The sequence below is a fragment of the Gastrolobium bilobum genome, unplaced genomic scaffold (assembly GCF_033153095.1).
Source record: "Gastrolobium bilobum isolate Gb01-03AN ecotype WA unplaced genomic scaffold, APGP_CSIRO_Gbil_v1 utg3726, whole genome shotgun sequence".
NCBI lineage: Eukaryota > Viridiplantae > Streptophyta > Magnoliopsida > Fabales > Fabaceae > Gastrolobium > Gastrolobium bilobum.
In genome coordinates this window covers 157,028-183,837 of record NW_026895830.1, presented here as the reverse complement: position 1 = coordinate 183,837, position 26,810 = coordinate 157,028, and the positions used below count along the sequence as shown (strand labels likewise).

Below are 26,810 nucleotides of genomic sequence, written 5' to 3'. Positions count from 1 at the left end.
ACTCAATCCGCATCCTCTCTTTGGTGCAGTTTGGCCTATGATCTTTGGACATGTCTATAACCCTTCCATGACGGGACAAGACAGCTCGGCAATCTCCAGCATTGGCTACAAGTAGAGACCTGTACAAAAGATTGAATAGGGAAATACTATATGAGCAACAATTAAATGAGAAAAAATGATGCAACAAACATGTATATCTATTGCATTACATGAAATTTCGTATGCCTTAAGGTTTGTTTATAAATAATTTACCCATATTAAAAAACCAGCCAACACTGAAATAGGTGCTATAATAAAACAATTAAACAGGATAGGATATGCATGTTTGGATTAGCTTATTTTGGCATATTCTGCAACTTAGAACAATTAGTGGAGAGAGGGGATACAAAGTGAGCACAGACACAAGAATAAATCAAAAAAGTAAAGTGATAGTGTTGATATTAGACACCACATTTCACTTGAATGTCAATGTGCCACTTGGAAAGGTCACCATACAAATGTGGGAGGGAAAATTCATCCCACGGTTCTTAAGACCAAAGACCAGTGGAAACAAGTGCTCACCTTCCAAATATAAATGCAGTTAGCGAAGTTGTACGAGAAGAAAGGGAACATTCACAAGAGGATGTCTTTGCAAATGCTTTATCAGTCTCCAAAAATGACCTTTTGACCACCTTCTCTAGTTCCAAAGGAAAGTTAACATCCTCAACGATAATTCTTGGCAGATGATCACGGACAAATTGTGCAGCACTCTTCCCTCCATGTCCATCAAATACCTTCACATTAAACAATTTTCCTTTTACATATCCTATGCAAAATGATTAAAAGATGTGCATCCTCTTGAGTCATTATTTTACTCACATCTTGTCAAGTCAGACTTTAAAATGTGTATCCTTTTATAGTGATGGATCAAGAATGTTTAAAGCAGACATGTATTATTACAAAATAAAATATCTGTAGAAGAGTTAAACTAAAATTCATGACAAAAGGGCAATTAGCATAATGGGATAGATGGCTTACCCCATAAAAGGAAACAGCCTCCTCAGAGTGTATGTTACAATTAAACTTTTTTGCCAAATCTCCAATGCATATGTGAGTATCCTCCATGTAAGGGTGTTCTCCAATATCGGACCACTCTCCCGACCGTAGATCAGGGACATAATTCATCAGGTTCTGTTTCTTGTCTGCAACCACTGCATCCTCACCTATGCTTTCCAGGTAAATGTGCCACAGTAGAAAAAGGGAGTTGAGTTGATATGGTAGTAGTACTAAGCAGTGAAGAAGAAGATGCTAACAAAAAAAAAAACACTCCCCGTTAAACCCGACTAGCGATCGTGGGATAGAAACATAATTGCAAAGAGGCTGTTTTCTGGAAATGAACTCATGACTTTTCAATCATGAAAGAACAGTTTTACTAGTGTTCCAGTTCGTCCCCTTTAAAAAGATGCTAACCAAACTCAATAAAAAAAAAGGGAGAGAAATGACAGACTCCCAGATAATACACAAGATACAATATGATGTCATATCCATAAGGGTATAACTAAGGAGAACACCCACAAATTATGCTCATAACAATCAAATAAAAAGATGAATACAACAATAAAGGAAGGAAATTTAATTGCCAGCAATGCAATCTGATTGAGTTGAAAAATAATGTCAAACAACACAAAAGTTGAGCTAAACAGAATATTGGAATTGAAAAGAGCAATTGTCTCTGTTCTCAATTATGATTTTCAGATCAAATTAGAGTTCAACAACCCTCAATGGAAGTCTTAAACATAAAAAAGCAACAATGAGAATGATCAACAACCCTGTGCACGGATGAAAATCAATGTCAAATGCAAAACAATCATTAGAAGAGAATCTATGTCTTGACAAAAGAACAAGAAAAAAAATAAAAACTAAAGAAGATGAGGAAAACACTTTCCATGCCAACTAAAAACATAATTGAGTTTTATTTAAAGAGTTTCTACAAAAACCATGTAAGGATAGAAGAGCAGGGAACCCAATACTTACAGGAAATGAATTTTCAATACTGATCCTTTCGCCACTTGAAGTTCTCAAAGAAGATTCCTTTTCCAAATTCTCTTTCTGGGTAAGCAAAAGCTCACCATGCAAAGGCCATAACTTTTTTGTATTGTCCATGTTGTTCATATCTTGGGCATCTTGATCAGCGTCCTGCACACACATGGCTATAACAACCGTGGGGTATTAGTGGTTCTTTGGTTCTGCAACTCGTTGATATGGAAAGCGAAGACACTTGATGCAATTTTTTAGCTTTTGCTACATAGAAGAGAGAGAAAAGAGAAGATTCTGAGAATATGTTGGAAAAAGTATATAATGATCTGTTTATAGAGTTAGTGTCAGTGAGAAAGGGAGCGAAAGAGAACTAACTTCCAGATTTTTCTATGAAAGCATGGCTGAAAATCGGTTTGGTTGGGTTACATTGTTATTTTTGTTACGCAACTTCGTATCAAAATGTTGGTAACAACTGATAATGATAACGATGTAATATTATACGGGAAAAATGTTTTTCATTTTAAATCACACAATGTTATGTTATTTTTGAATGAAACTACATTGTTTTGGTAAGTTTTTACATTTTCTCTCTTCCATTTTCTTTTTATTTTTAATTTTATAAATTAGAGAAAATGACAAACACATCAAAACGACGTAATTTCATTAAAAATGTCACAGAATTATGTTATTTAAAATGATAAATACTAAACCTGTTCTGCCCTAGGCAGATGTGTCCAATTGGGATTGGATGATTGATCTATGATTCAGGTGTCTTCTCTGGATATCTATGAATTAGGTATCTTGGGGACAGCAGATCACACATTATCTAATGGCCTTAGCCTTGGAAGAGGTGTGTGGTGTACTGTCTAGATTGCGTAAATAGGTAAAAAGAGATTGGGTCATACCTGTAGCGTTTAGCTCCTATTTATAATGCTTACCTGTGAGCCTGCGCTGATCGTGGGCCTTACTGATCACGGACCTAATTTTGGTCCATAACAAAACCCATAATATTATACGAGAAAATTGTTTTTTTGAGAATTATTTTCAATAATTTCAAAATTACGTTATTTTGGAGATTGAGAAAACTAATAAACGAAGAATATTTTAGAAATTTTAGTTTTTTTTTTTTTGGAAACAAAGTTTTAGTTGCTTTTGATTATAAGAATTTTATCAAAATACTATTCATTTATTCTCTTAATTTTCAAATGACGTAATTTTAAGATTGTTAAAAATAAATTTGTATCATGTGAGAAGAGAAATAATAAATCTATATATATATATATATATGATATTGATAATTTATTTATTTTATATATTATACAAATATTAATTTATATTTGTATACTTTTTATTATCTAATTATGATAATTTATCGCAACTTCTATATACTTTCACTTTCATTTTAACACCTTGATTAATGAGTCAAAAAGTGAATTCTTGATTATATTATTTTTAGAGAAAAATGTGTGTCACTTTTAAAGAATATAAAGTTATGTTATTTTAAGTCAGAGAAAAAGATAAATCATGAGACAGAGCACAGAAAAAATTATGAATTTTATCTTTTTGTAAGAGTAAAATAATATAAATTATGTCATTTGAAATGATAAATAATTTTTTCTATTTTTTATTACACAAAAGAAAAACGTGTATTTTTTTGTTATTATTGATGAGGACGTAAATAGGTGAGACTTTTACTTATTTAATTCACGTCTTAAAGAATATTTTTAAAATTTGAAATCTCCACCTGCCTTTAAAAATTTTCATGAAATTACTGGAACTTATTTTACGTATATTTGCGCCATCAATACAAATTTTCTTTTTTTTTTAGCCAGATAAATCAACCATAAAACATTAATTAAATTGTTTTTTTTATACCAACCATAAAACATTTGGTATCCGATTATAGTGTTGATTATTTTAAATTTGAGCCAGATAAGATCACAAAAGTATCAACGTTTTCCTTATCAAGTTGTTTGTATATTCAAAACTTGAATTCGAAATCATTAGTTAAATTGAAAAAATTTCTTAGTAATTGACTTACGTGCTTTTCTTTGTTTACGTGATCTTTTCCGGCCATTCTTAATTGTCTTCTATTCACTTGAAATGCTAGTGCTTTTATAGTTGGTAGCTGGCTAAAGCTAAATTTATAAAGAGAATAGCATCAATACTTACAATTAGCGATACATTACACGCCATACCAATTAAGGGTGTTTCTATTATGAATTGGATTGGTTTTGAACTAAAAATTATGTGATTTAATTTTTTTGGTTTGATTATTTAATTATTTATTCGGTTAGAATTTTTTTAAATCCGATTCAACTCAATCCAATTTTATTCAATTTGAATTGGATTAATTTTCAATTTTTTGAAAAGCTTAAAATTTTAACCATACAAATTACTAGTTATATCAAAATAAAATCATATAAAATTACAAATAATTAAAAAATTCAAGTCTTCTAATTAAAACAAGATTTAAAACTCATGAAAAGATAAAACAAAGTAATAGACAATAAAAAATTAAAACAATGTAGTTTTTTTTATCGTTAATATCTAAGATTCCTTGGCTTTTTCACCTTTTTACCCCTTATTAATTAATTAATAACCATTTTGCCCCTGATTCGAAACTATTTATCAATCTGCCCCTCTTTAGTCGACTACATTGCATTTTTAATCGACTAAATGACCAAAACAGACAAAAAATGGCTGCTGGGAGATTTAGTCGACTAAATCTCCCTATTTAGTCGACTAAATCTTCATATTTTACAAAAAAAAAATAAGTCAGTATGATTTTAATCGATTAAGTAGAGAGATTTAGTCGATTAAATCTCCCAACAACCGTTTAGTCGATTAAAAATGCAAGGTAGTCGATTAAAGAGGGGCAGATTGGTAGATAGTTTCGAATCAGGGGCAAAATGGTTATTAATTAATTAATAAGGGGCAAAAGGGTGAAAAAGCCAAGATTCCTTATCACAATCGTTATCTTCAATACTTCACTCCTTCAACTTGCTCAATGTTCACTCTGCGATTTTCAAAATAACCAGCAACATATTACATATCAACTTTTATGAAAATAAGAGATTAAGAGGCATTAGCGAAATTCAAAATATAATAAATGCATAATATATTGAATCGGTTTTTGTCAACCAAATAAAAAAAATGATTCAATCCAATTAAAATATACAAACTTTTTTGATTTTAGATTAATTCAATTATTAATTTTTCGATTGAATCGTTTAAAAAACATTCCTATTTCCAATAGTTCTGGTCGGAATGGTTACACTGATCTATGTTATGACAAACAAATTCAAAATAAAAAATATTAAATAAATAAATAAATAAAAACCATCTAATCCTTTGTACTATAAAACATTTCTAACGTGATAAACGAAAAAATGATTAGCATTTTATGCAGCAATGATCAATTACTGCGAATTGTATAGTCTATTGACAGCTGTAATATGTAATTGTCGGAAATCCCTGCAAGACTAATTCATTCTTTTGGGTGGTAGTAGCCTAGTAGGTGTAGCAACACTTCAACTCCATGATAGCCAGCAAAGAACCTGAATAATTTCAGGCTTTCACACCCGGCTTTCGTGAAATACTATATTTGAACACATGTTCTTTTTTTAACTAAAAAATTCTACACTTAAGGTAGGAGAAACTACCTGATTCTTTTATAAAAAAAACTCAGACTCATGATATGCATTATCCACAGTGGGAGCTGGTGTCGGTGCCTCGGTGGTATGATCTGTGATAAGAACTTTGGGATATACCACTCCAAAAGCTAGCTCAAAGGGTGAGAGTGTCCAAGACCTTATAAAGACCACATTAGTTGCAGATTCAACCAATGTGGAACTATACATCTCAACACACACCCTCACACAAGAGCCCATTGGGCTTGAAGAGTGGATGATGCAACAGGCCCAGCCTACCTGTGCTAAGAAACTCCACATGTGTTTGGTTCTACGTGTTTTGTTCATCATCTTGGTCCAGGTTTGGATAAATTAGCTCCCTAGTCTCATAAATGTGTTTTTCTGAGTTATCCTCGATCTCAGAAGGGTTACCGTTGCTACTCTCCCACTTTACGTTGATACTTTATCTCGGCGGATGTCTCCTTCTTTGAATCAGTTCCCTTTTTTGGATCCTCTACTACTCCTGTGGATACTTATTTTGTACAGTCATCCCTCCCGGTGACCTTCTTTACCTTCCGTCTTTACTCGTCCATAATTCTGACTCTCCTTCTATCACCTCTTCTGCTGATGAGATCGAGCATAGTTCGTCAGATGTCTCTGTGGACTCACATTCAACTGCACCTACTCCCACGGCTTCGGTCCTACCTTCGGATAGTGACCTTCTCATTGCTCTTCGTAAGGGTACTCGTGATACTCGCCATCCGGCCAGGTATACAGTCAATATTAGTTACCATCGTCTTTCTCCATCATACTTTGCTTGTCTTTCCTCTTTGTCCTTTGTATCTGTTCCTAAGACTACAGGTAATGCACTTTCACATTCGGGATGGAGACAAGCTATGATTGATGAAATGAGTGTTCTTCATCATAATGGCACGTGGGATCTAGTGCCTCTTCCTTCTAGAAAATCTGTGGTTGGTTGCAGATGAATTTATGCTGTTAAGGTTGGACCTGATGGTCAAGCGGATCGTCTTAAAGCTCGCTTGGTGGCGAAGGGTTTCACTCAAGTCTTTGGCTTGGATTTTATTGATACTTTTTCTCCTGTGGCGAAAATGTCTACTGTTCGCCTTTTTATTGCCATGGCTGCTATTCGCCATTGGCCTCTCTACCAACTGGATATCAAGAATGCTTTTCTTCATGGTGATCTTGAGGAAGAAATAAAAAAAGCACAAAAAGGTAATCCAAAAATTGGGTCTGTGCAATTCCACGCTTCTAGCCTAAAGGGCTTTTGCGTGAGGGGACGTGTTGAGATATATAGTCCCACATTGATTGGATGGGCAACTAATATGGCCTTTATAAGGCCTTGGGCACTCCCACCCTTTGAGCTAGCTTTTGGGGTGGTGTATCTCAAGGTTCTTTACATGATCCACCTAATTAAAAGAGTAAATACATTTTTCGTCCTCAATAAATTTCACGTTGTATTAGTCTTTAGCAAATAAAAAGGCTCGGGTGCACTGCGGCTCATTCTGGTGCACCGCGGCTAGCCCATGGTGCACCGCGACTAGTCCATGGTGCACCACGGCTCATTTTGGTGCACCGCGGCTAGTCCATAAGTCCCTAAGAAATTCAAAATAGACCTATTTAGTTGAGATCGTGGTCTCTCACATTCAAAAAAGACCCATATTAGTTCCTAAAACGACTAAAATGGGTCCATTTTGAATTTTTTAGGAACCACGATGGACCTTTTTATTTCCTAGGGACTAAAACAGATATCATGAAATTTATTGAGGACCAAAAAAAATATTTACTCTAATTAAAATGAGAAAAAGTTCTACGGACGGGGATGCCAATCGAAGCATTTAAATCTTCTGTCCAGTTCTACGGACATTATTTCGGTGCCTTTTTCTTTTCTCTCTTAATGTCAATACGGTATTTATCAATTATTTAATGGGTTAATGGATTGTTATCTAAGTGTCAATCCTTAGTTAAAACTGCTTACAACAACCTTTCTAATTTGAATCCTGATCTAAGTGTCAATAGTTGGGACCGGATATGGAGCTGGAAAGGTAAAGAGAGAGTTAAAGTGTTTATGTGGAGGATGTACCATGGCAGGATGCTAACTAAAGACTTTATCAGTAAATGGAGTGGATCCTCTAACTGCTGCCCCTCGTGCCCAGAAGATGTAGAAACCACTCTTCATGCTTTCAGAGACTATGTTAAAGCAAAAAAGGTTTGGTATTTACCTTTATTCCAACCTCTTCCTCTCGGATTTTTCTCCACGGGTTGTTTCAAAGAGTGGATTTCTCTTAATTTGAACGTGAGGAAGACTAGGGTCCAAGACTGGAGGGATTTGTTCTTTATTGCCTGTAATTTCTTATGGTATTGGAGGAATAAAGAACTCCATGAAGATTCAGCTAAAAGACCTGAGGACCCTCTCTTGATCTTTTAGAATTAGTAAGGGAATCAGGATGCTGTAGAAAGCTCAAATTCCAGTTTGAGTACATGAGCCCTCACATTGTGCCCTCCACTGTTTGGAATGCTTCATCGCAAGCTTTCCTAAAACTGAATGTGGATGGTGTTGTGTCCCTTGAGAAAGCTGCTTGCGGAGGTTTGTTGAGAGATTGGAAAGGAAACTGGATCTGTGGGTTCTCTGCTTTCATTGGAAATTGCTCATCTTTACAAGCCGAGCTTTGGGCTATTCTTCACGGTTTGAATTTTGTTTGGAATTCTGGTTGGAAGAATATTATCCTAGAATCAGATTCGTCTCAAGCTATTGGTCTTCTTACCTCTTCTGGTAATGACTCTCGAAAGTTACCTTTGGTAACTAAGATTCGAGCTGCTCTCAATAAGGATTGGTCTGTCTTGTTGAAGCATATTCCTAGGACTTGCAACTCCTGTGCTGATTGGTTAGCAAAGAAAGCTTTGGATGATCCTTTTGGTGTCACCACCTTTGCATCCCCTCACTTTGAACTCCTCAATTTGCTTGCTGCTAATATGCTGGACCCGGGTAGCTCAAGGCTTGCTGCTAGTCGTTAATTCTGTTCTGTTTGTAGTTTCTGTTCTTAGTTGTTGTTTGTAGTTTTTCTTTTCTGCTGTTTTTTTAGTTTTCTGCTATCTGTCATTTGTTTTGTTGTTTTCTGTTCGTGGGGTTTTGCCCCATGACTTTACCAAAAAAAATGGATTGTTATCTTATATGATGTAATAAAATATTTCTACTCTTATAATTATATGTGGACCCTATTCCTTAATTTTTCTTTCTCCACTCTCGTTTCTTCTCTCTCCTATTCATTATGAGAGTAGGAATTATTATGTTACAACAAATAACATAACAATTTATTTACCCTTATTTAATAGCTGATATTTATATTCAATAAACTTTTAAAAATCATCATTCAATTTATATTTGATGAGAGATTTTTAACTATTTTCGAAACAAGAAAAAAATACTTCATATCATTTAATGTATATTATCTCAGTTATAAAATTAAAGATATTGTAAAAATAGAAGATATAATAGTGATTTACATAACTGCAATACTATATATTAGATAATATAGTATACTATTTTTTTCTCGCTATGAAATACCAATTATCTTTATTTTATTATTATTATTTTGAAATTTCTCTGTCGATTAATCCGATTGAATCGGGTAGGACGACAATGTGATAAAGCTCTCTTGGTTAAATTTTTAAAATAGGAGGGAGAAAATAAAAAAAAACTGTAACACATGATGGTTTCCATCGTTCCACGCATACACCCTTTTGGAGAAGAGATTTGCCTATCAATTAGATCATTTTGTCACCACCAGTTTAGAATATGGCTTTGAGCCCGTTTGGATGAGCTTTTTTTTCTTCAAAAGTTGCTTTTTTTAAGAAAAAAGCACTTCTCATTTTTAGTTCGTTTGGATGTCTGCTTTTAAAAAAAGGAGAAGTCACAAAAAAAGCCAAAAATTTACTTTTCTCAGAAGCTAAAAATTTTAACTTCTAAGAAAAGCAGAAGTCAAAAGCCAAACATTTTTTTCAAAATCTAAATATTTTTTATAAAAATATAAATAGCTTTAACTTTTATAAAAAGTACTTTTTAAATAAGAAAGTGATAAAAGTTACTTTTTCTAAAAGCTTAAACAAACAACCTTTCGGTTGTGACTCTTTTATTCTCACCCCCGGGAAAGAATATGGAAGCACATTAGAAATTATTGAGATTTAACCATAGATGAAGAAAAATAGAGAAAACTGAATAATATATGAATAATATTGTACATTGATGTTTTATTAAGTGATACAAAAGGTAAAACATTAATCTTTATTTAAACTAAATAAAAATAAAAAAAAATAATAAAAAAAAATCTAAGAAATTTTCTAAGATACTATAAATTATAAAATATAATCTTAATATTGCATCGGGAAGTAATTCACATCCTTATCTTTTTCTTTTCTTTTTTGGTAAACAAAAAGGGAAAAAATCCTAAAAGAACAACTCAAGTCAAAGCAACCTTATGCAAATTACAGACTAAAGAAAAATCAGCCATATACAATGGCAAAATACCAAAAAGGAGAACTAAAATTACACATATTATTCTCAATTACATGATCAAGAGGGTATTTAGATAACTAATCAACACAGCTATTATTTTCTCTATAAATATGAATAAGTTGAATATCTCAATCTTTCTGTAATCATGCTCAAATGCGAGCCACGTTAATTTTTAATGGAAATTGATCATCTCGAGTTTTATTTAATATAACATGACTATGTCAGAGAATCTTAAACTTTAAACTCATATACAACATCTGACACTAAAGCAACCCCTCGGTTTCCAATTGACTTCATGATTATATCCAAGAGAAATGTTTTTGTCAAATAGAAGGTAACCACGATGATGATTGTTCCGGATGGCCCAACAATTGGCGGTCCAATGGTTCAAGCCCAACTTCAGCCTCCTACCCACGTCAGCCCTAACAGCTGTCAAGGACCCCCCCAACCCCCAACGTGACGACTCTCCCAAGGAAGAACACCAAAATGTCTCATCTTGGGACCCTAACCCTCAAAGGCGACCGCCACAGACACAATAAAGGGAAACTGCCCCATTTGTCCCATGCTGACACCGCCAGGTGCAGAAGGAACAGTGCTGCTATCATAGTAGCGTCTGTCACGCCCAACATTGCCACCCGTAACGAATCCCAAGGAGGGTTGACCCTCTCCTCACCAACCCACACCCGGTGCACATCACCTTCTCCTATAAATAGCCCCCTGGGGCACACCAAGAAGTTATCTTATTTATCGTTATTCTGCCCATTTACATTGAGTCACACATCCACACACATACCCCATTGTTGATTACTTGCTTCATACTTGGAACAATATCACTTAGCTTGGCCTCTACCTGTGCTAAGAGTATTATCCATACAGTGACTTCATCCCCAAAAGGAACATAATGGGCTTATAGATCCTAACGGTACATTGGCGCCGTCTGTGAGAAACTATAAACTTCTATTCCCATTCTCTTACCAAAAATCTACGAGAGGCACATCATTTTCTAGCAGCTAAACATGGTTGTTACGACCAGAAGAGCAGAGCATACCAGAGCCGTTACCACTAAGGATCACGTACAAACCGTCCCTTCCAACTCCCCACCGTCCATGCATTCAGCCCCGTTGAACAAGCAGCAGGCGAGGCGCTCCCCCCCGGTACTGTAATATGTTGACCCACAGTTACCCGCAGCTGATGCTAGAATAGCACAGTTGAATCGTCGCGTAGCCATACGCGAAGTTCAAGGCGAGAATGTACTCCCAACTCAACCACCACCACCAGGGGTCCGTTTCGGAATGCCACTTCCCGCCACAGGCCCACAAACTATCCCACCAACTTATCATCTACAACTAGCCCGAAGTCAGCCAATTCCTCTTTATAACAATCATCGAATCCCTATGATCGCCCCATACCCCCCTGAACCTTACACACACAACGCGGCCGCCCCTTATCCCACGCCTTTTCCTGCTGGCTTTCCATTCCATGGATACGCAATACCACCTCCCAATGCGGCCATTCCACAACCTCAAGGATCATGTATGAATCCTGGCCTGCCACAATATATCGCCCATTAAGCCCCAGCTCTCTCTTACTCGGTTGAAGCCCCGAATGCACCTCGCCCAGCACCAGACCAGCACGCGCACAACCCGAACTTACGGGTAACGCCTGCTAATACTTCAGGATGCAACAAACCCTTAACCGACATCTTACGCCTAACCCCCATACCTCTCGGCTTCAAAGGCCCTTCAAATATCACCACGTATGTCGGTGACACAGATCCTTTTGAATGGACCCAAAAGTTTGAAACAGCGATGACTCTTCACGGCGAAACAGATCTCCTCATGTGCAGGACTTTCCCTACGCTCCTGGGCGGGAGAGCGTTGACTTGGTACACCACCTTGCCGACCGAAAGTATTGCGTCTTGGGATGATCTGGCAGGCAAGTTTCAAACCCATGTCACAACTAGTCGCTCTGTGCCTAAATCCGTCCACTCCTTGGAAAAGATTCGCCAACAGTCTGGGGAGTCCCTTAGATCCTTTTTGGATCGCTTTGACAAAGAGGCTCTGCAGGTCCAAGGCATGGACCCTAAAGTGCAAGTGCATATACTTCTGTCGGGCTTGAGACAAGGAGCGTTCGCCTACAAGCTTGCTCGCCATGAAATTATCGACCTAGAAGAGGTCAAGAAAAAAGCTCAAGAATTTATGCGGATAGAAGAGTACATAGGGAGCCGGGTTGATGACGCCCACAACCAAGAGAATAAGGTCAGTAAAAGTAAAGATCACGTTGAAGAAAGCAGGAAGGGTCACAAACCCTCCAAATACGTCAGTCGCCCATTAGGGTGTGACATGTCAGGGCGCCAATCACACAACGTCCTACAAACGAAGTACAAAGAAGAACGCCAGAATAACTCACGGCACCAACAGCTAGCCAGAGAAGCCACCGTACACTGCAAATTTCACCGTAGTAAAGGCCATAGTACAGAGGAATGCAAACACCTCAAAGATGAGATTGATGAACTTATCAAGGGTGGGGCTCACGGGTGAGTATCAAGCCAAGGGACCACTGATGTGCAAGTACCTTGAGAAAGTCAAAGAGTTGTTACAAACCTTCGAAAGCGTTGAGGTGGAGCACATCAAGCGCATTGAAAACACCAGGGCATATATCCTCGCCAAGTTAGCAAGCACCAAAAGCCCAGGTAACAATCGCTCTGTGACCTAGCATAATCTGCCTAACCCATGCATAGTCATGAACATTTTAGACACGGCCGCCGAAGTCACCAAAGAGACCTGGATCACGCCCATTGTCAACTACTTGTCTGAGGGCGCCCTACCTCCCGACCAAGAGGAGGCTAAGAAGGTAGTACGAAGAAGTGCCTAATTTTTCCTTATATAAGGACAACTGTATAAGAGAGGACCCTCCACTCCACTTCTGAAGTTCCTGAACCCTAACGATGTTCAATATGTTTTAGAAAAAATCCACGAGGGAATCAATGGTCACCACATGGGCGGGCACCCGATAGCAAAGAAAGCACTGAGAGCTGGATTTTATTGGCCAACCATAGAGCGCGACGCCCATGAACACGTCAGAAAATGTGAAAAATGCCAGAGGTTCGCTGACGTGCACAAAGCCCCGCCTGAAGAGCTGACATCAATCACCTCACCATAGCCCTTCTACAAATGGGGAATCGACATTCTGGGTCCCTTTCCCATGGCGGCTGGCCGGGTCCAATGGTTGATTGTCGCCATAGACTACTTTACCAAATGGGTAGAGGCTGAACCTTTAGCCACCATTACATCCCAGAAAGCAAGGAGGTTCTTTTGGAGAAGTATTGTCTATCGCTTTGGCATCCCAAGAGAAGTTATAACGGACAACGGCACTCAATTTACAGACACCAAATTCAGGGAGCTAGTGAAGGACTTACGCGTTCGACACCACTTCGCCGCAGTAGAGCGCCCACAATCCAACAGACTAGTGGAATCAGCCAACAAAATGCTAGCAAAAGGAATCAAGAATAAGCTGGAGTCTCACAAGGGGGCGTGGGTCGAAAACCTTGAGAACGTCCTGTGGGGCTATCGGACAATCGCCCAATCTAGCACAGGTGAAACCCCTTTCAGATTGACCTACGGCATGGAGGCAATGATTCCTGTCGAGATCGGAGAGCCCTCTTGGAGAAAAGACCATGTGACCGAAGTGACCAATAGTCAAAATCGCAATGAAGCATTAGAACTCCTGGACGAGTTCCGAGAGCGAGCAGCACAATCTGAGCGCCAATCAAAGGAAAGGGTAGCTGCTCGGTACAACCAAAAAGTAATCATGAGGAAATTTGAAGTAAAGGACTTAGTCCTTAGGCGAGCAGATATCGGAAATAAGAACTCCCGTGAAGGTAAGCTCGCCCCAAATTGGGAAGGACCTTATCGAATCGCCAACAAGCTATGAGGAGGAGCTTATGCTCTGGAGACACTCGAGGGAAAAGCCATCCCCAGGGCGTGGAACGCTGACAAGCTTAGACGATACTATACCTAAGCCACAGATGTAACCTATATGCTGCACTCTTTTCCTTCCCAGACTTTTGTCCCATTGGGTTTTGCATGGGAAGGTTTTTAACGAGGCAGGTCGTTTCTTTCTCAATAAAATTGCTTTGGGACTAGCTCCAACCTATAATGAATTCCATAGAATAAAGTTACGGGACGGTTCTCACCCCCGCCAAGCGTTGGACTGGGATGGTTCTCACCCCCAGCCAACACCAAAGTTACAGGATGGTTCTCACCCTCGTCAAGCATTGGATTGGGATGGTTCTCACCCCCGCCAAGTGTTGGACTGGGATGGTTCTCACCCCCAGCCAACATTAAGTTACGGGACGAATCTCAGCCCCGCCAAGCGTTGGACTGGGCCAACATTAAGTTACGGGATGGTTCTCACCCCCGCCAAGCGTTGGACTGGGATGGTTCTAACCCCCAGCCGACACCAAAGTTACGGGATGGTTCTCACCCCCGCCAAGCGTTGGACTGGGATGGTTCTCACCCCAGCCGACACCAAAGTTACGGGATGGTTCTCACCCCCGCCAAGTGTTGGACTGGGATGGTTCTCACCCCCAGCCCACACCAAGTTACAGGATGGTCCCAGCCAACACCAAGTTACGGGATGGTCCTCACCCCCGCCAAGCGTTGGACTGAGATAGTTCTCACCCCCAGCCAACATTAAGTTACGGGATGGTTCTCACCCCCGCCAAGCGTTGGATTGGGGTGGTTCTCACCCCTGTTGTCAGTTAGTAAGTTTAACAGTCATATCGAGAAGCAGAATGCTAGGTTATAAAAGAGATTAAGCAAAGGCCCGGCAATGAAGAATAAATAAAGGCGTTGCAAGTTTCATTAACAGTGATAGAAATACAAGTCTATGGTTTACATACCAACCATAGCATGAAAGGTGAAGTTATTGGTGGGCATACAACCATGGCAAATTCAAAAAAGATGACATAAAATGGCCAAGGTCAAACTTGGCGGTCATCCACTGGGAGCTCCTTGTTTTCAGCCACAGTGGTCAGTGCAGCCGTGCCTGCAAGAGCACTCCCCTCACTCAAAGCAGATAGTGACACACCAGCAAGCCCTGTGGTCGAGTCGCCCCCAGTCTCGTCCCCAACAAGATGGCCATCATCGGTTGTGTCGCCAACGGGAAGATAAAGTCATGTTGCCAACTCGCCATGAGCTTCGCCCCAAACAGGAGGGCCATCATCGGTTGCGTCGCAAACTGGAGGATCCTTTTGCACGCCTTCATCTCCCTCTTCTTCAGATTCGGGACCCTCCTCAATCACAGTCACCTCGCCAAAAGCTACCCGCTCAATTATGCGCCCCCTTCCACCTCATAGTCAGGGCTGAAAACAGACATATCAAGGTCAGGATAGCGAACCCATACCTGTTGGATCGCATTGTTGAACGAATCATACAATATGCTCGCCAAGGCACCTTCCAGCTTTTCCACCCGCCCATTGGCACCTTTGCAGTCTCTTGGGAGGCATGCAGGTTCGCAAACACAGAGACCAGCTCGGCGGATAACAAATCTTTGGCTGATTGAAGACTCCATTTCTCCTCTGAAGACTTGTCTACCGATTTTGACAAGTCATCTTTTTCAGAAGTTAGGCGCTCAACTTCTTCGTTGGCCTTCTTCAGTTGTGCAGTCAGAGAATTATTGGCAACCTTTTGGTCGCAGATCACCTTTCCAAGGCGCCCAATGTCGGCAGTAAGATCATTCACTTGTTGCCCCAGCTTGTCAAGGCAATCTTCCTGAGCAGCGCAGCGACTATCAACGGCAAGGGCGATCTCCTGCATGCCCAAGATTCGGCCAACTACCACCTTTGTACAACCAAGGATTTCCTAGCGGTTAACCCAGTCCGGCACCACCATTTTAGGTTTTCTGAGGTTTGGGAAGGTGAGGTCAAGGTCCCTCTCTGTCAGCTTGAGGACTCTGCTAATCGGAATCCCAGCAGGGGAAGGTGTCTCCTGCATCACCAACGGAGTACTGGTCATGATTGCCCCACCATCACCAGAGTCTTCCAAAAGGCCAACCGACTCGCGGCAGTCGCTACCGGTCAGCCGCCTTGACTCCGACAATTCCAGGCGCGGTGCCTTTGCACCTCCGGGCGGTACCAAAGTGGGGTCCCCCCCTCTTTAACCCTGAACTTTCAAATCCAGGAGACACATACCCAAAAGTGGACTCGCTGGCCGACGAGTCTCCAGCCGTCTTTAGCGTGTCTTTGATTATAGGGCCAGCCTCCCTTTTCTCCATCTCGCCAACAGGAATATCTGTCGCAGACCGAATCTTCTTCTTGAGGGAAGGAACTTATTTTCCTTTGCACTTGTCATCTTTCTTGCTCTTCGCAGGCTTTCTAGGCGCAACCGGAGGAACCCCGCCACTGGCGGCCTTCTTCTTGGAAGCCGCCTCAGGCGCGATTCTTAACACCTCCATTGTCAAGCTCTCAACTGCAAATGGGAAAACACAAAGAGTTAGTAAAGACAGTTAATGGAACAGCCTAGTCATAAATGGTACTGGTCACTACCACACCTCCATAACACAGTATTTTCTTCGTAGGCCACTGATCAAAGCACCCCATAACTTCTACAAACCAGTTTACTATCGATATTTCTTCTGGAGACAAGGCCTCATACCCAGAGGAATACTGACTGGCGGGAACCTCATAATGGCCTCTAGTCCAATACAACTCAATTCGACTTTCCCCACTATCACGGTCAACAAAAAAAGGTAATTCCCCCTCCTCAAGATTAGGCTGAACCCAGAAAAAGGTCCCCCTCCAATTTTTATACGAATTAGCATACTGGGCGAATGTCGCCCCCAATACAAGCCCCCATTCAACGAGACCCAGCCAAACCTTTTCGGTGAAGGCGACATCTGGAAGCAATAGAAGAATAGTTGTACGAAGCACACCAATTTGAAGTACCAACATATCTTCACGAATACCCGAACGAACGCCCAAGTGTTAGGGTGTAGTTGTGAAGGAGCAACCCGCAGATGTGCCAACACTCCTATCTCAAACTCATAAAAAGGAAATCTCACTTTCTGATAAGTGAAGTGAGTTTTATACACCATAAACCGCCATTGGGCGACAGCTTCGCGGAGTGGCTTGTCACAAACCCTGTCAGTCTCTTTAGCCACGATGCTTTGCCATCTGTTCTCGTCTGCGACATTCTCAGTAAAGTCAAAATTGCCTTCAGACATGTAAGTTCCCGCAAAGTGTGGACTTGGGTGTAACAAGACCGGGAAGTCACCACAAGGTCGTCCGCCCAGTTCCTCGCCAGGAAGCGTTCATCAGGTTTTGCAACCGCCATGATGGTTAAGAACTTACCCACAAGTCAAACCTGGGAGCGACAAACACACAATCAATCGCCATAAACCCGAAGCAGCGCCTAGAGATCAGCAAAGAGTCAAACTCTGAACCCCCACATCGCCCAACCACTACTCCCCGAGCTACTGACATCCCATTTACCAATAACCCAATCAAAAAAACAACTCAAACACAAGAAACTTACCATAAGAGTCAGAGGTTTCAGAGTCGCTCGACATCTAAAAATATGAATAACTTAAAGACGAAGGCCACCATGCAGTCGGTATCTTATAAAGCCCAAGGTCTTCAAAAATGGCATCACACACGCCATGCCGCACGAGGCGACCATCCTCTGGGTGGTATCTACCCAATCGATTGTCAGTGGGTTCATCGTATTTACGGCGAAGGAAGGACTGGGAAATGTTGGGAATGTGGCCACGGGATGTACACAAGGCGACCGACGATTGGTGAGGCTTGTAATGATACTCTAATGGACGGTTTTGGGGTTGGCGATTAATAGAGGATACATGCCGAATAAGTCACCCTACACCCAAAGTTGAGCGCCGTGAAACGTGACGGCGCGGACCAATCCCCAGATCGCAAGAAAAACCAGAAGATCTAGAATGACTCCTCCGTGAAGGGCGACGCCCAACCCTTTCACCAGATCCCCCAGATCGTCGCCTTCTAGATCTTGCAGACTGGTGCCTACCAGATCTAGAAGCATTATCTCCAGTTGCCACCTGGCGCCCACCATGAAGACGGGAACCAGATGCCTCACCAGAATATGGAACCACAGGTCCCAAAGCCCTCTCCGGTAAGAGAATCTGGAGCTCTTCTTCACTGAAACCCAAAAGTTCAGGTACCCTACCATGGGGTAACGACTCTACCCCTGGAATCAAAGAGTGATGTGGGGGAACGCTACTGCCTTCCCCACGGCGACTAGCAAGGTATTCCTGCATATCCGGCCCTACTGCACGGTCATCTAGCGTGTCAAAAGCTTCATCAAACTCTTCCTCCTTAACATCCACCTCCAACTCAGGCAAGAAAAAACCAGGTATGGGTTCCGTAAACTTGACCATCACCAGAAGAACGAGAAGGGAAGAAAAGCTAAGGAAAATTAAAGAAATATCAAAGGGGATAGCCAGAAACACTGTACCTGAGATAATGCAGAAAGAGAAGAAAGGAAGACTGGCACGAGCACACGCACGCGGAAAGAAATTAAGTAAAGCAGGAACAAAGAAGGAGTCTGAGCTTCTTGATGAAGGTCCTAAAAGAGGTCCTTCATTCCTTTAAATAGGATGAAGATGGCATACGCGTTTAGTGCCTTTCTTTTCAACCGTACGATGAAACAACCGTCAGGAAATAGGCGGTTGTGATGAGGGGTATTGGGTGGTTTGCTGATGGTGGAAAGAATGTATATTCCAATGGAGGACGTTCCTCTATTCTAAATTTGCAAGGGAGAACAGATTTGTTCCCTTACTTCCAACCTAAGTGCGCAAGTGCACGCATCAAGTAATAATGGGTGTATTAATGCCCAGATTATCGTTCCCACGAGGATAGAACTCTAAATAATGTCTTAAACTATTTTATAAAGAATGGAAATGAAAAGAAGAGTAAGTGATTGAACTGTCTGGTCAAACGTTTCCCACTGTCTTGACAACGTTCCTCAAGAACAGTAAGTTCAGCCTGATGGCAAACAATTACTCGTTGCATTATATATGTGATCCTTATGATTTAAGAGAAGGTGTAATAATAAGCATTGGAGATTGATAGATACAAGATTAAACAAAGTAAAAATAAAACAGTAATAGCTATAATCAAGAGACAACAAGGTGGATGGTTTTAAAAATAGTTTTAACACAAGGAACGGATTTACTGCTCCATTCTTAAATAGTTATTTTCTCTGCTCAAGACTTAGTACATTTTGGCTTTGTCCCAGTTTCTTAACTGCCAACTCTGATTCCTCAGCTCATGGATAGATGGCTCACAAGTTTCCATATTCCTATGGCTCCCTTGACTCCAACAAGTGCTTGGTACAGAACCTTAAAATGGACGAAGTCGCCCCTTATTCCTAAGGTAACCAATAGTGTCGTTTCCAAAACACTACCTACCCCCACTGACTAAGCTGTCTGAAATCCCTTCCCTAAGGAAGTTCCTTTCTCAGTATGTGTTCAATTTCCATTGATACACAATGAATATAGCTTACTTAGTCAGAGAAATACAAAAAGCTTCATTCAAGAGTTTTGAAAAATAATTATTTAAGGGCTTTGCAGCTCATTCGTTCCACAGATGGTTCAGCCCATGGCTGTTAACTTAAACGTAATTATTCTAAGCTGAAATCTCATAGACCCGAGATTCAGTTCAGAGATAACGAATGGAAAGGAAAGAAGAAACACTTATATTAAATTGAAACAAGAAAGATTACAACAAAATATAAAGTGGAGAAGATGGTTGTTGCTCGTGAGAAGTCTCAAATGAATGATACAGAATAAGAAGAAGTGTTGTCACTTAACTATAATTACAACTATACAAAATTAAACTATAAACAATACTAAGTTGATCTCTTCTTAAGGAATTTGATGATGTCTTCGTGTTTGGGACGTCCTATTTATAGGAAGAAGAATGAGTGGCAGTCTTGTAAAATTCCTTGGAATTGGTTTCTGGACAGTATGGTTGGGACGGTGGCAACAGTGTTTTGGAAGCTCGCAACTTGTTGGATGGGACAACTTTTGTTGAGATTTGTTGTTTTATTGCAGTCCCCATGTCTTACTTTCTTTTCAGCCAATGAGATCTCTTTATTCCCTCCTGTTCACGTTTCTTTGTGCTTGAGTGGTGCACCTCCTCTGCTTTACGAACACGTTGTTTCCACGTTTCCTGTAAAGTGATCAGAAGCATTAAATGAGTGGAGCAGGTGCAAAAAATACTCTCAATCCGTTCCTCTTTTAATATGTTTTCCAAAGGATTACGTCATCATCCGTTCCCCCACTTTGTTTTTGTCACAAAAGTGTAAAACAAGTGATTTTCATGTTGAAGTTGCTCATCAGATGAGGGAACGGATGGTATTTTGCCATCAAAGTGGGCTTAGACGGGCACGAATTTACGTCCCATCAAATACCCCAAAACTAAACTGTTGGTTGTCCTCAAACAACTCAAAAATAGTGGTTTAGGCTGCTCAATTTCAAAGAATAGCTCAACAGAAAGAAACTTGAGCCAGTGAGCAATCATAAGTTTTTCAAAAAATGAACTACTTTTCATAGGTAAAAAGTAGAAAGAATTTGTTCCAAGGTAAGTGAAGGTTGCTGATCTTCTGTCTCACTATCACTCAGGGCTTGGTTTTTTCTCTGTCCATTCCTGGATGTGATGTGTAAGAACCTGCACCGTTAATTAAGGAAGTTAATTAATTAATTATGTGAAATTAGGAAATAATTCCATAATTGACCCTAATAATTATTATTGAGGCTTAAATAAATATAGTAAGTCAGTAATAATGTTGAAAGTCGATTTTCTGACGAAAAGTGCAGATATCGGTTCTGCTAGTCCGTATAAATGCGTACCGATGAAGTATCCCGAAAAATTATAATAAGTGCATGAATATTCCTAGAATAATATGTAGGACTATGATTTCAAGTATCAAGTTAAAATAATGAGAACTGGTGCCAGAACTGATACTGGCTTTGGAAAAGCGCGTACCGAAAAGGTGCTGCGAAAAATAAAATAAAAATATGAAAAATCTTAGAAAATTGAGTAGGTTCAGATTCCAAAGTTTGGGATTAAAATGCTAAGCATAGTAATTAGCGCTAATACTGTGCGATTAAGGCTTAAGTGACTATGAATACTTATTTTAGGCCGAAAACCCTAGGCACCTTGAATTCCTAAGTGACTTGTTGGGGTGGCTGATCAGTTGCTACTGTTCCATTGGTTCTCTTCTCACCTTTTCTTGAGCCAAAGGCCATTTTCTTCCATTTCTCTTCTCCTAAACACTTGGTGAGTGTGTGAGAGTTATCATTGGGGGTAGGTTGTGAGCTTGTTGCTGAGTTGTGGACTCTGGTTTGGTGGAGTGGAAGGGCTGTTTTCGGAGTTTGGTGAAGAGGGAGCTTTTATCTTAGCATTTTATGCTTCAAGGAGTGACCTTTGGTGTGAAATAACCTCTCTTGATCACCATTTTCGTGGGTTGTGCTTAGCCTGACTTTGGGAGCTTCAAGTGAGCTCCAAGAGCCTTTGTTGCTTCTGTTTTGAAGCTTTGGGTATGTTCCCTAACTTGATCATGAGTTTTAATGGGTTAAAGCTTGAGTCTTGCCATGTTAATGAGTTAAACAAGTATGTAATCTGTATATGAACCTTGAACAGAGTAAAAATGCATGCTTTAACGATTTAGTGGGTTAAAAGATGAACTTTTGGAGTGATATCTCGCGAAATGCAGAAACTGCATTCTGTCGCGAAATATCTGGATATTGATATCCGGATATGATATCCAGATATGGGGACCTGGATATCCGGATATTGGCAGAGAGATATCCGGATATTGACATCCGGATATGTCCCCGACATATATCCGGATATTCTGGGTTTGCGTGAACAGTAACGGTACTGTTCATACAGAACTAAGTATGGGTTTGTGGACCCTAGTTTGTGTAAGTTGAACTTCTGTTATGACTAAGTTAAGTCATAACCAAAGGATTAAGGGCTTGTGGCTTTGTGAGAAGTCTTAAGACATGAAACGTAAAAGAGGAGCGTTGTCTTAATGTTTATGCTTATGAGCTATGGTTATTGATATGATTGTTGGTCCCAAATCAAATTGTGATTCTGCTGTGTTGGGCTTTGAGCTTTGATTGGACTCTTGGCATTGGATTGTTAGCTTGCAAGGTAAGCTTTCGTGTCCTCGGTTTAGCCATTGTTTGTTCCACCATATCCCATAGGGGGATGGTTTATATGCATGATGTGTTTTCATGTACTGTTTTATTGAAATGATATGGAGCTGTTAAATGCAAAATGCTTATGATATTTATGTGATGTTTCGCCTAGCCAGGAAGCCATGGGGTGGTACTGGGGGCGGGTACAACATGGGCTGGTACTGTGTTGGTAATAGACGTATTCCTGCACTTCTCTGATCAGTAAAATTGTTAGAACACACATGACATGATTATCTGCTGCATTGCACTGATTTTGGAACTTATACTGTTATCTGTGTTTAGAACTTATATTGCACATGTAAGTGAGCTTGGGGTGGAAGATCCTTGAGGACCCCTTGTCTTACTGAGATTTCTGTTTAGAGATCTCACCCCACGTTTGGGGCACGTATTTCAGGTTCAAGTAACCCAGGGGTTGAGACCTCGGGTGGCAGGAGGCCGGAGCTGAGTTAGCTGATATTGTTGTTTATCTGATTATATGCTACAAGCAAGAATTAATTATTCTAAGCTGAAATCCCATAGACCCGAGATTCAGTTCAGAGATAACGAATGGAAAGGAAAGAAGAAACACTTATATTAAATTGAAACAAGAAAGATTACAACAAAATATAAAGTGGAGAAGATGGTTGATGCTCGTAAGGAGTCTCAAGTGGATGATACAGAATAAGAAGAAGTGTTGTCACTTAACTATAATTACAACTATACAAAATTAAACTATAAACAATACTAAGTTGATCTCTTCTTAAGGAATTTGATCCCTTAGGAATTCGATGATGTCTTCGTGTTTGGGACGTCCTATTTATAGGCAGAAGAGTGAGTGGCAGTCTTGTAAAATTTCTTGGAATTGGTTTCTAGACAATATGGCTGGGGAGGTGGCAACAGTGTTTTGGAAGCTTGCAACTTGTTGGATGGGAAGCTTTTGTTGAGATTTGTCGTTTTATTGCAGTCCCCCATGTCTTGCTTTCTTTTCAGCCAATGAGAACTCTTTATTCCCTGTTGTTCACGTTTCTTTGTGCTTGAGTGGTGCACCGCCTCTGCTTTACGAAGACGTTGTTTCCATGTTTCCTGCAAAGTGATCAGAAGCATTAAATGAGTGGAGTAGGTGCAATAAATGCTCTCAATCCGTCCCTCTTTCAATATGTTTTCCAAAGGATTACGTCATCATTCGTTCCCCCACTGTGTTTTTGTCACAAAAGTGTAAAACAAGTTATTTTCATGCTGAAGTTGCTCATCAGATGAGGGAACAGATGGTATTTTGCCATCAAAATGGGCTTAGTTGGGAACGAATTTACGTCCCATCAAAGGGCCTATTGGTAATTTCAGGGGACAAGACACCCCTCATGTCGCATTAATGCGCCATTTTTCGCAACGCTTGAATGCCAGCATTTAATTGTCATGATGGAGGCACCTATCATTACTGCTCCTCAAAAACTGAAAAGGCACATCTTCCGTCAGAGAGGCTGGTTTTTCCCAAAAAGCCCCCGGCGAACCCACCAGCCCGCCAAGGATACGAACGGTGCGAAACCCCACCATTAACTTACAAGACGCCAAACACTCACACAGATCGCCAGCAAGGTGTCGCCTAAGCCATTTGGCACCAACCTACGCTTTCTACCAAGCTGGGGCTCCTGTTCCGGATGGCCCAACAATTGGCGGCCCAATGGTTCAAGCCCAACTTCAGCCTCCTACCCACGTCAGCCCTAACAGCTGTCAAAGACCCCTCAACCCCCAACGCGACGACTCTCCCAAGGAGGAACACCAAAATGTCTCACTTGGGACCCTAACCCTCAAAGGCGACCGCCATAGACACCATAAAGGGAAACTGCCCCCTTTGTCCCACGCTGACACCGCCAGGTGCAAAAGGCACAGTGCTGCTATCATAGCAGCGTCTGTCACGCCCATCACTGCCACCCGTAACGAATCCCAAGGAGGGTTGACCCTCTCCTGACCAACCCACACCGGGTGCACATCACCTTCTCTTATAAATAGCCCCTTGGGCACACCACTGAAGTTATCTTATGTATCGTTATTCTGCCCATTTACATTGAGTCACACATCCACACACATACCCCATTGTTGATTACTTGCTTCATACTTGGAACCACTGGCGGACCGACGTTGACGCACATGTCCACAAGTGCAGACATGAAAATTTGGATTTTATTTTTATTTTTTTTGTGTTGCAGGTTCTTAATTATCTTTTGTTCAATATTTATATTAGGAGTAAATACCATTTTGAGTACTTAACAAAAAATACGGTCCCCACTTTAGTCCTTATAAAAAAAAGTAGTCTTGAGGTTCTTAAGAAATTCAAAGTGGATCAATTTAGTTAAAATCGTAATCCCTCACAAATTCAAAAAAGACCCACGTTAGTCGCTCAAAAGGACTAAAATATGTCCACTTTGAATTTCATATGGACCAGGCCACTATTTTTTTTTTTGTAAGGGACTAAAGTGGGGACCGAATTTTTTTTTAGGAACCAAAAAGAGTATTTACTCTTATATTAGTTAGCAACGTACCAACCTATGTAGATAATTAAAATAACGTAGCAACTCAAATTGATTAGAGAGAAAACTTATTCTTCCTCTCCTGTCACGTACTCACTCTCATGCTTTCTTCATCCTTTGTTTTCTTTTCCATTTTTCTAAAAAGAGATGATTGATTGCAGATCTGACATTCTCAAATAAGTTAATCTCTAGAGACGAGGTCATAACCTTGTACATAAAGCGTTAATCTAAATTGTTTTTACAACAACAAAAAAATCGGGGCGGAATAAAGAATTTTTTCTGGGTCCGCCACTGCTTGGAACAGTATCACTTATGTTAGGTTAATGCCTAACAAGAGAAGGAAGAATCTAAAAGTAATCATATTAATGTTCTGGTAGTCTATTAGTTACATCACAATCCATATTTATACTCATCTATACAACACAAGCTATCAATACTTGGAACCCACTTGACACGTTTACACAACGTGTAACCTTCCTAATTACACAGCTATCAATTACACAGCTAATATTGTAAATGACATGGCCACCTCAAGCCACAAAGTCTCTAAGTAAAACAGAATGCTTCTTCTCCCTTGCTGACCTTCGTGTAACACTCCCCTCTTCTTCAAAACTGACCTTGCCCTCAAGGTCCAAATCTGGATAACAACCTTGGAGATGTGCTTCAAACTCCCATGTAGCATCCTCTGGAACAGTATGAGTCCATTGAACAAGGAATTGGCGTTTTGGAACTCCTCTTACCAATATAGTTCTTGAGGACAGCACTGCTAAAGGCTTTTGCAGTGGTCTATTCTCTACTGCCAACATTGGAAGTGGCTGAGGTTGGACATTTGCATCTCCCTTAAATGGTTTCAGCAATGAAACGTGAAAAGTTGGGTGAATTTGACACCCTTCAGGTAGTTGTAATTTGTATGCAACTTCTCCAAATTTCTTAACAACCGGATAAGGACCGAATAATCGCTTAGCAAGCTTATGATTGGCTCTTTTCTCTACTGACACTTGCCTGTATGGTTGTAGCTTGACCCAAGCTAAATCCCCCACTTCAAAAGAACGAGGTCTGCGATGTTTATCACTTTGAACCTTCATTCGATTGCGGGCTTGTGACAAATGCAACTTCAAGCGTGCCAAGACTTCATTCCTCTGGACCAGCAAGGAATCAACAGCCTCTATTTTAACTAACCCACGGGGATAATGAGGTATCAACACTGGGCACTTACCAAATACCGCCTGATGTGGGCTCATTCCAATGCTCGAATGAACACTAGAGTTGTAATGGAATTGAGCCCATCCAATGAAATCTGACCACCCATGAGGCTTTTCATGACAGAAACAACGTAAATATTGCTCAAGACAGCGATTCGTCACTTCCGTTTGTCCATCACTTTGAGGATGGTAAGCTGTGCTAGTATGCAAGGATGTCCCACTCAGCTTGAATAAGTGTGACCAGAACTGGCTCACAAAAATAGGATCTCTATCAGTAACTATGGAACGGGGAAATCCATGAACAGAAATCACTAATTCACAAAATAATTTGGCAACCACAGCTGCAGTAAATAAGCGAGGCAATTTTCCAAAGTGAGCAAACTTGCAAAGCCTATCAACTACCACCAAAATAGTAGTAAACCCCTTGGATGGAGGTAAACCTACTATAAAGTCCATAGAAAGGTCTTCAAAAATGCCTTCGGGAATGGGCAAAGGCTGTAAAAGGCCGCATGGTTTCGCTGCTTCATACTTCACTTGTTGGCAAACCACACATTGACTAACATACTTCTTCACATCCTTTCTCATGGAGCTCCAATAGAACGTTGCAGAAAGCCGCAAAAAAGTTCGTAGGACACCAGCATGACCTCCCATAGGTGTGGAATGAGCTTCACCAAGTAGCATAGGA

At 40.4% G+C, this 26,810-nt stretch overlaps 2 protein-coding genes across 2 annotated transcripts; one reads left to right on the top strand and one right to left on the bottom strand.

Annotated features, from left to right (window-relative positions):
• Positions 1 to 4: 4 nt before the first annotated feature.
• LOC133296244 (probable protein phosphatase 2C 27) lies at positions 5 to 2,187 on the bottom strand (the record flags this gene model as incomplete). Its single annotated transcript, XM_061495191.1, has 4 exons — positions 2,013 to 2,187; positions 1,018 to 1,217; positions 562 to 773; positions 5 to 119 (listed from the first exon to the last, which is right to left on the bottom strand). Coding segments are annotated over exons 1-4 (702 nt in total), but the record flags the coding sequence as incomplete, so codon positions are not given.
• Positions 2,188 to 11,987: 9,800 nt separating this feature from the next.
• LOC133296243 (uncharacterized) lies at positions 11,988 to 12,719 on the top strand. Its single transcript, XM_061495189.1, has one exon. The coding sequence runs from the start codon at positions 11,988 to 11,990 to the stop codon at positions 12,717 to 12,719; it is 732 nt and encodes a 243-aa protein (XP_061351173.1).
• The last annotated feature ends 14,091 nt before the right edge of the window (positions 12,720 to 26,810 follow it).

What these genes read in the sequence shown, in the direction of transcription:
- LOC133296243 (XM_061495189.1), top strand. Translation starts at nt 11,988, where the DNA reads ATGACTCTTCACGGCGAAACAGATCTCCTCATGTGCAGGACTTTCCCT.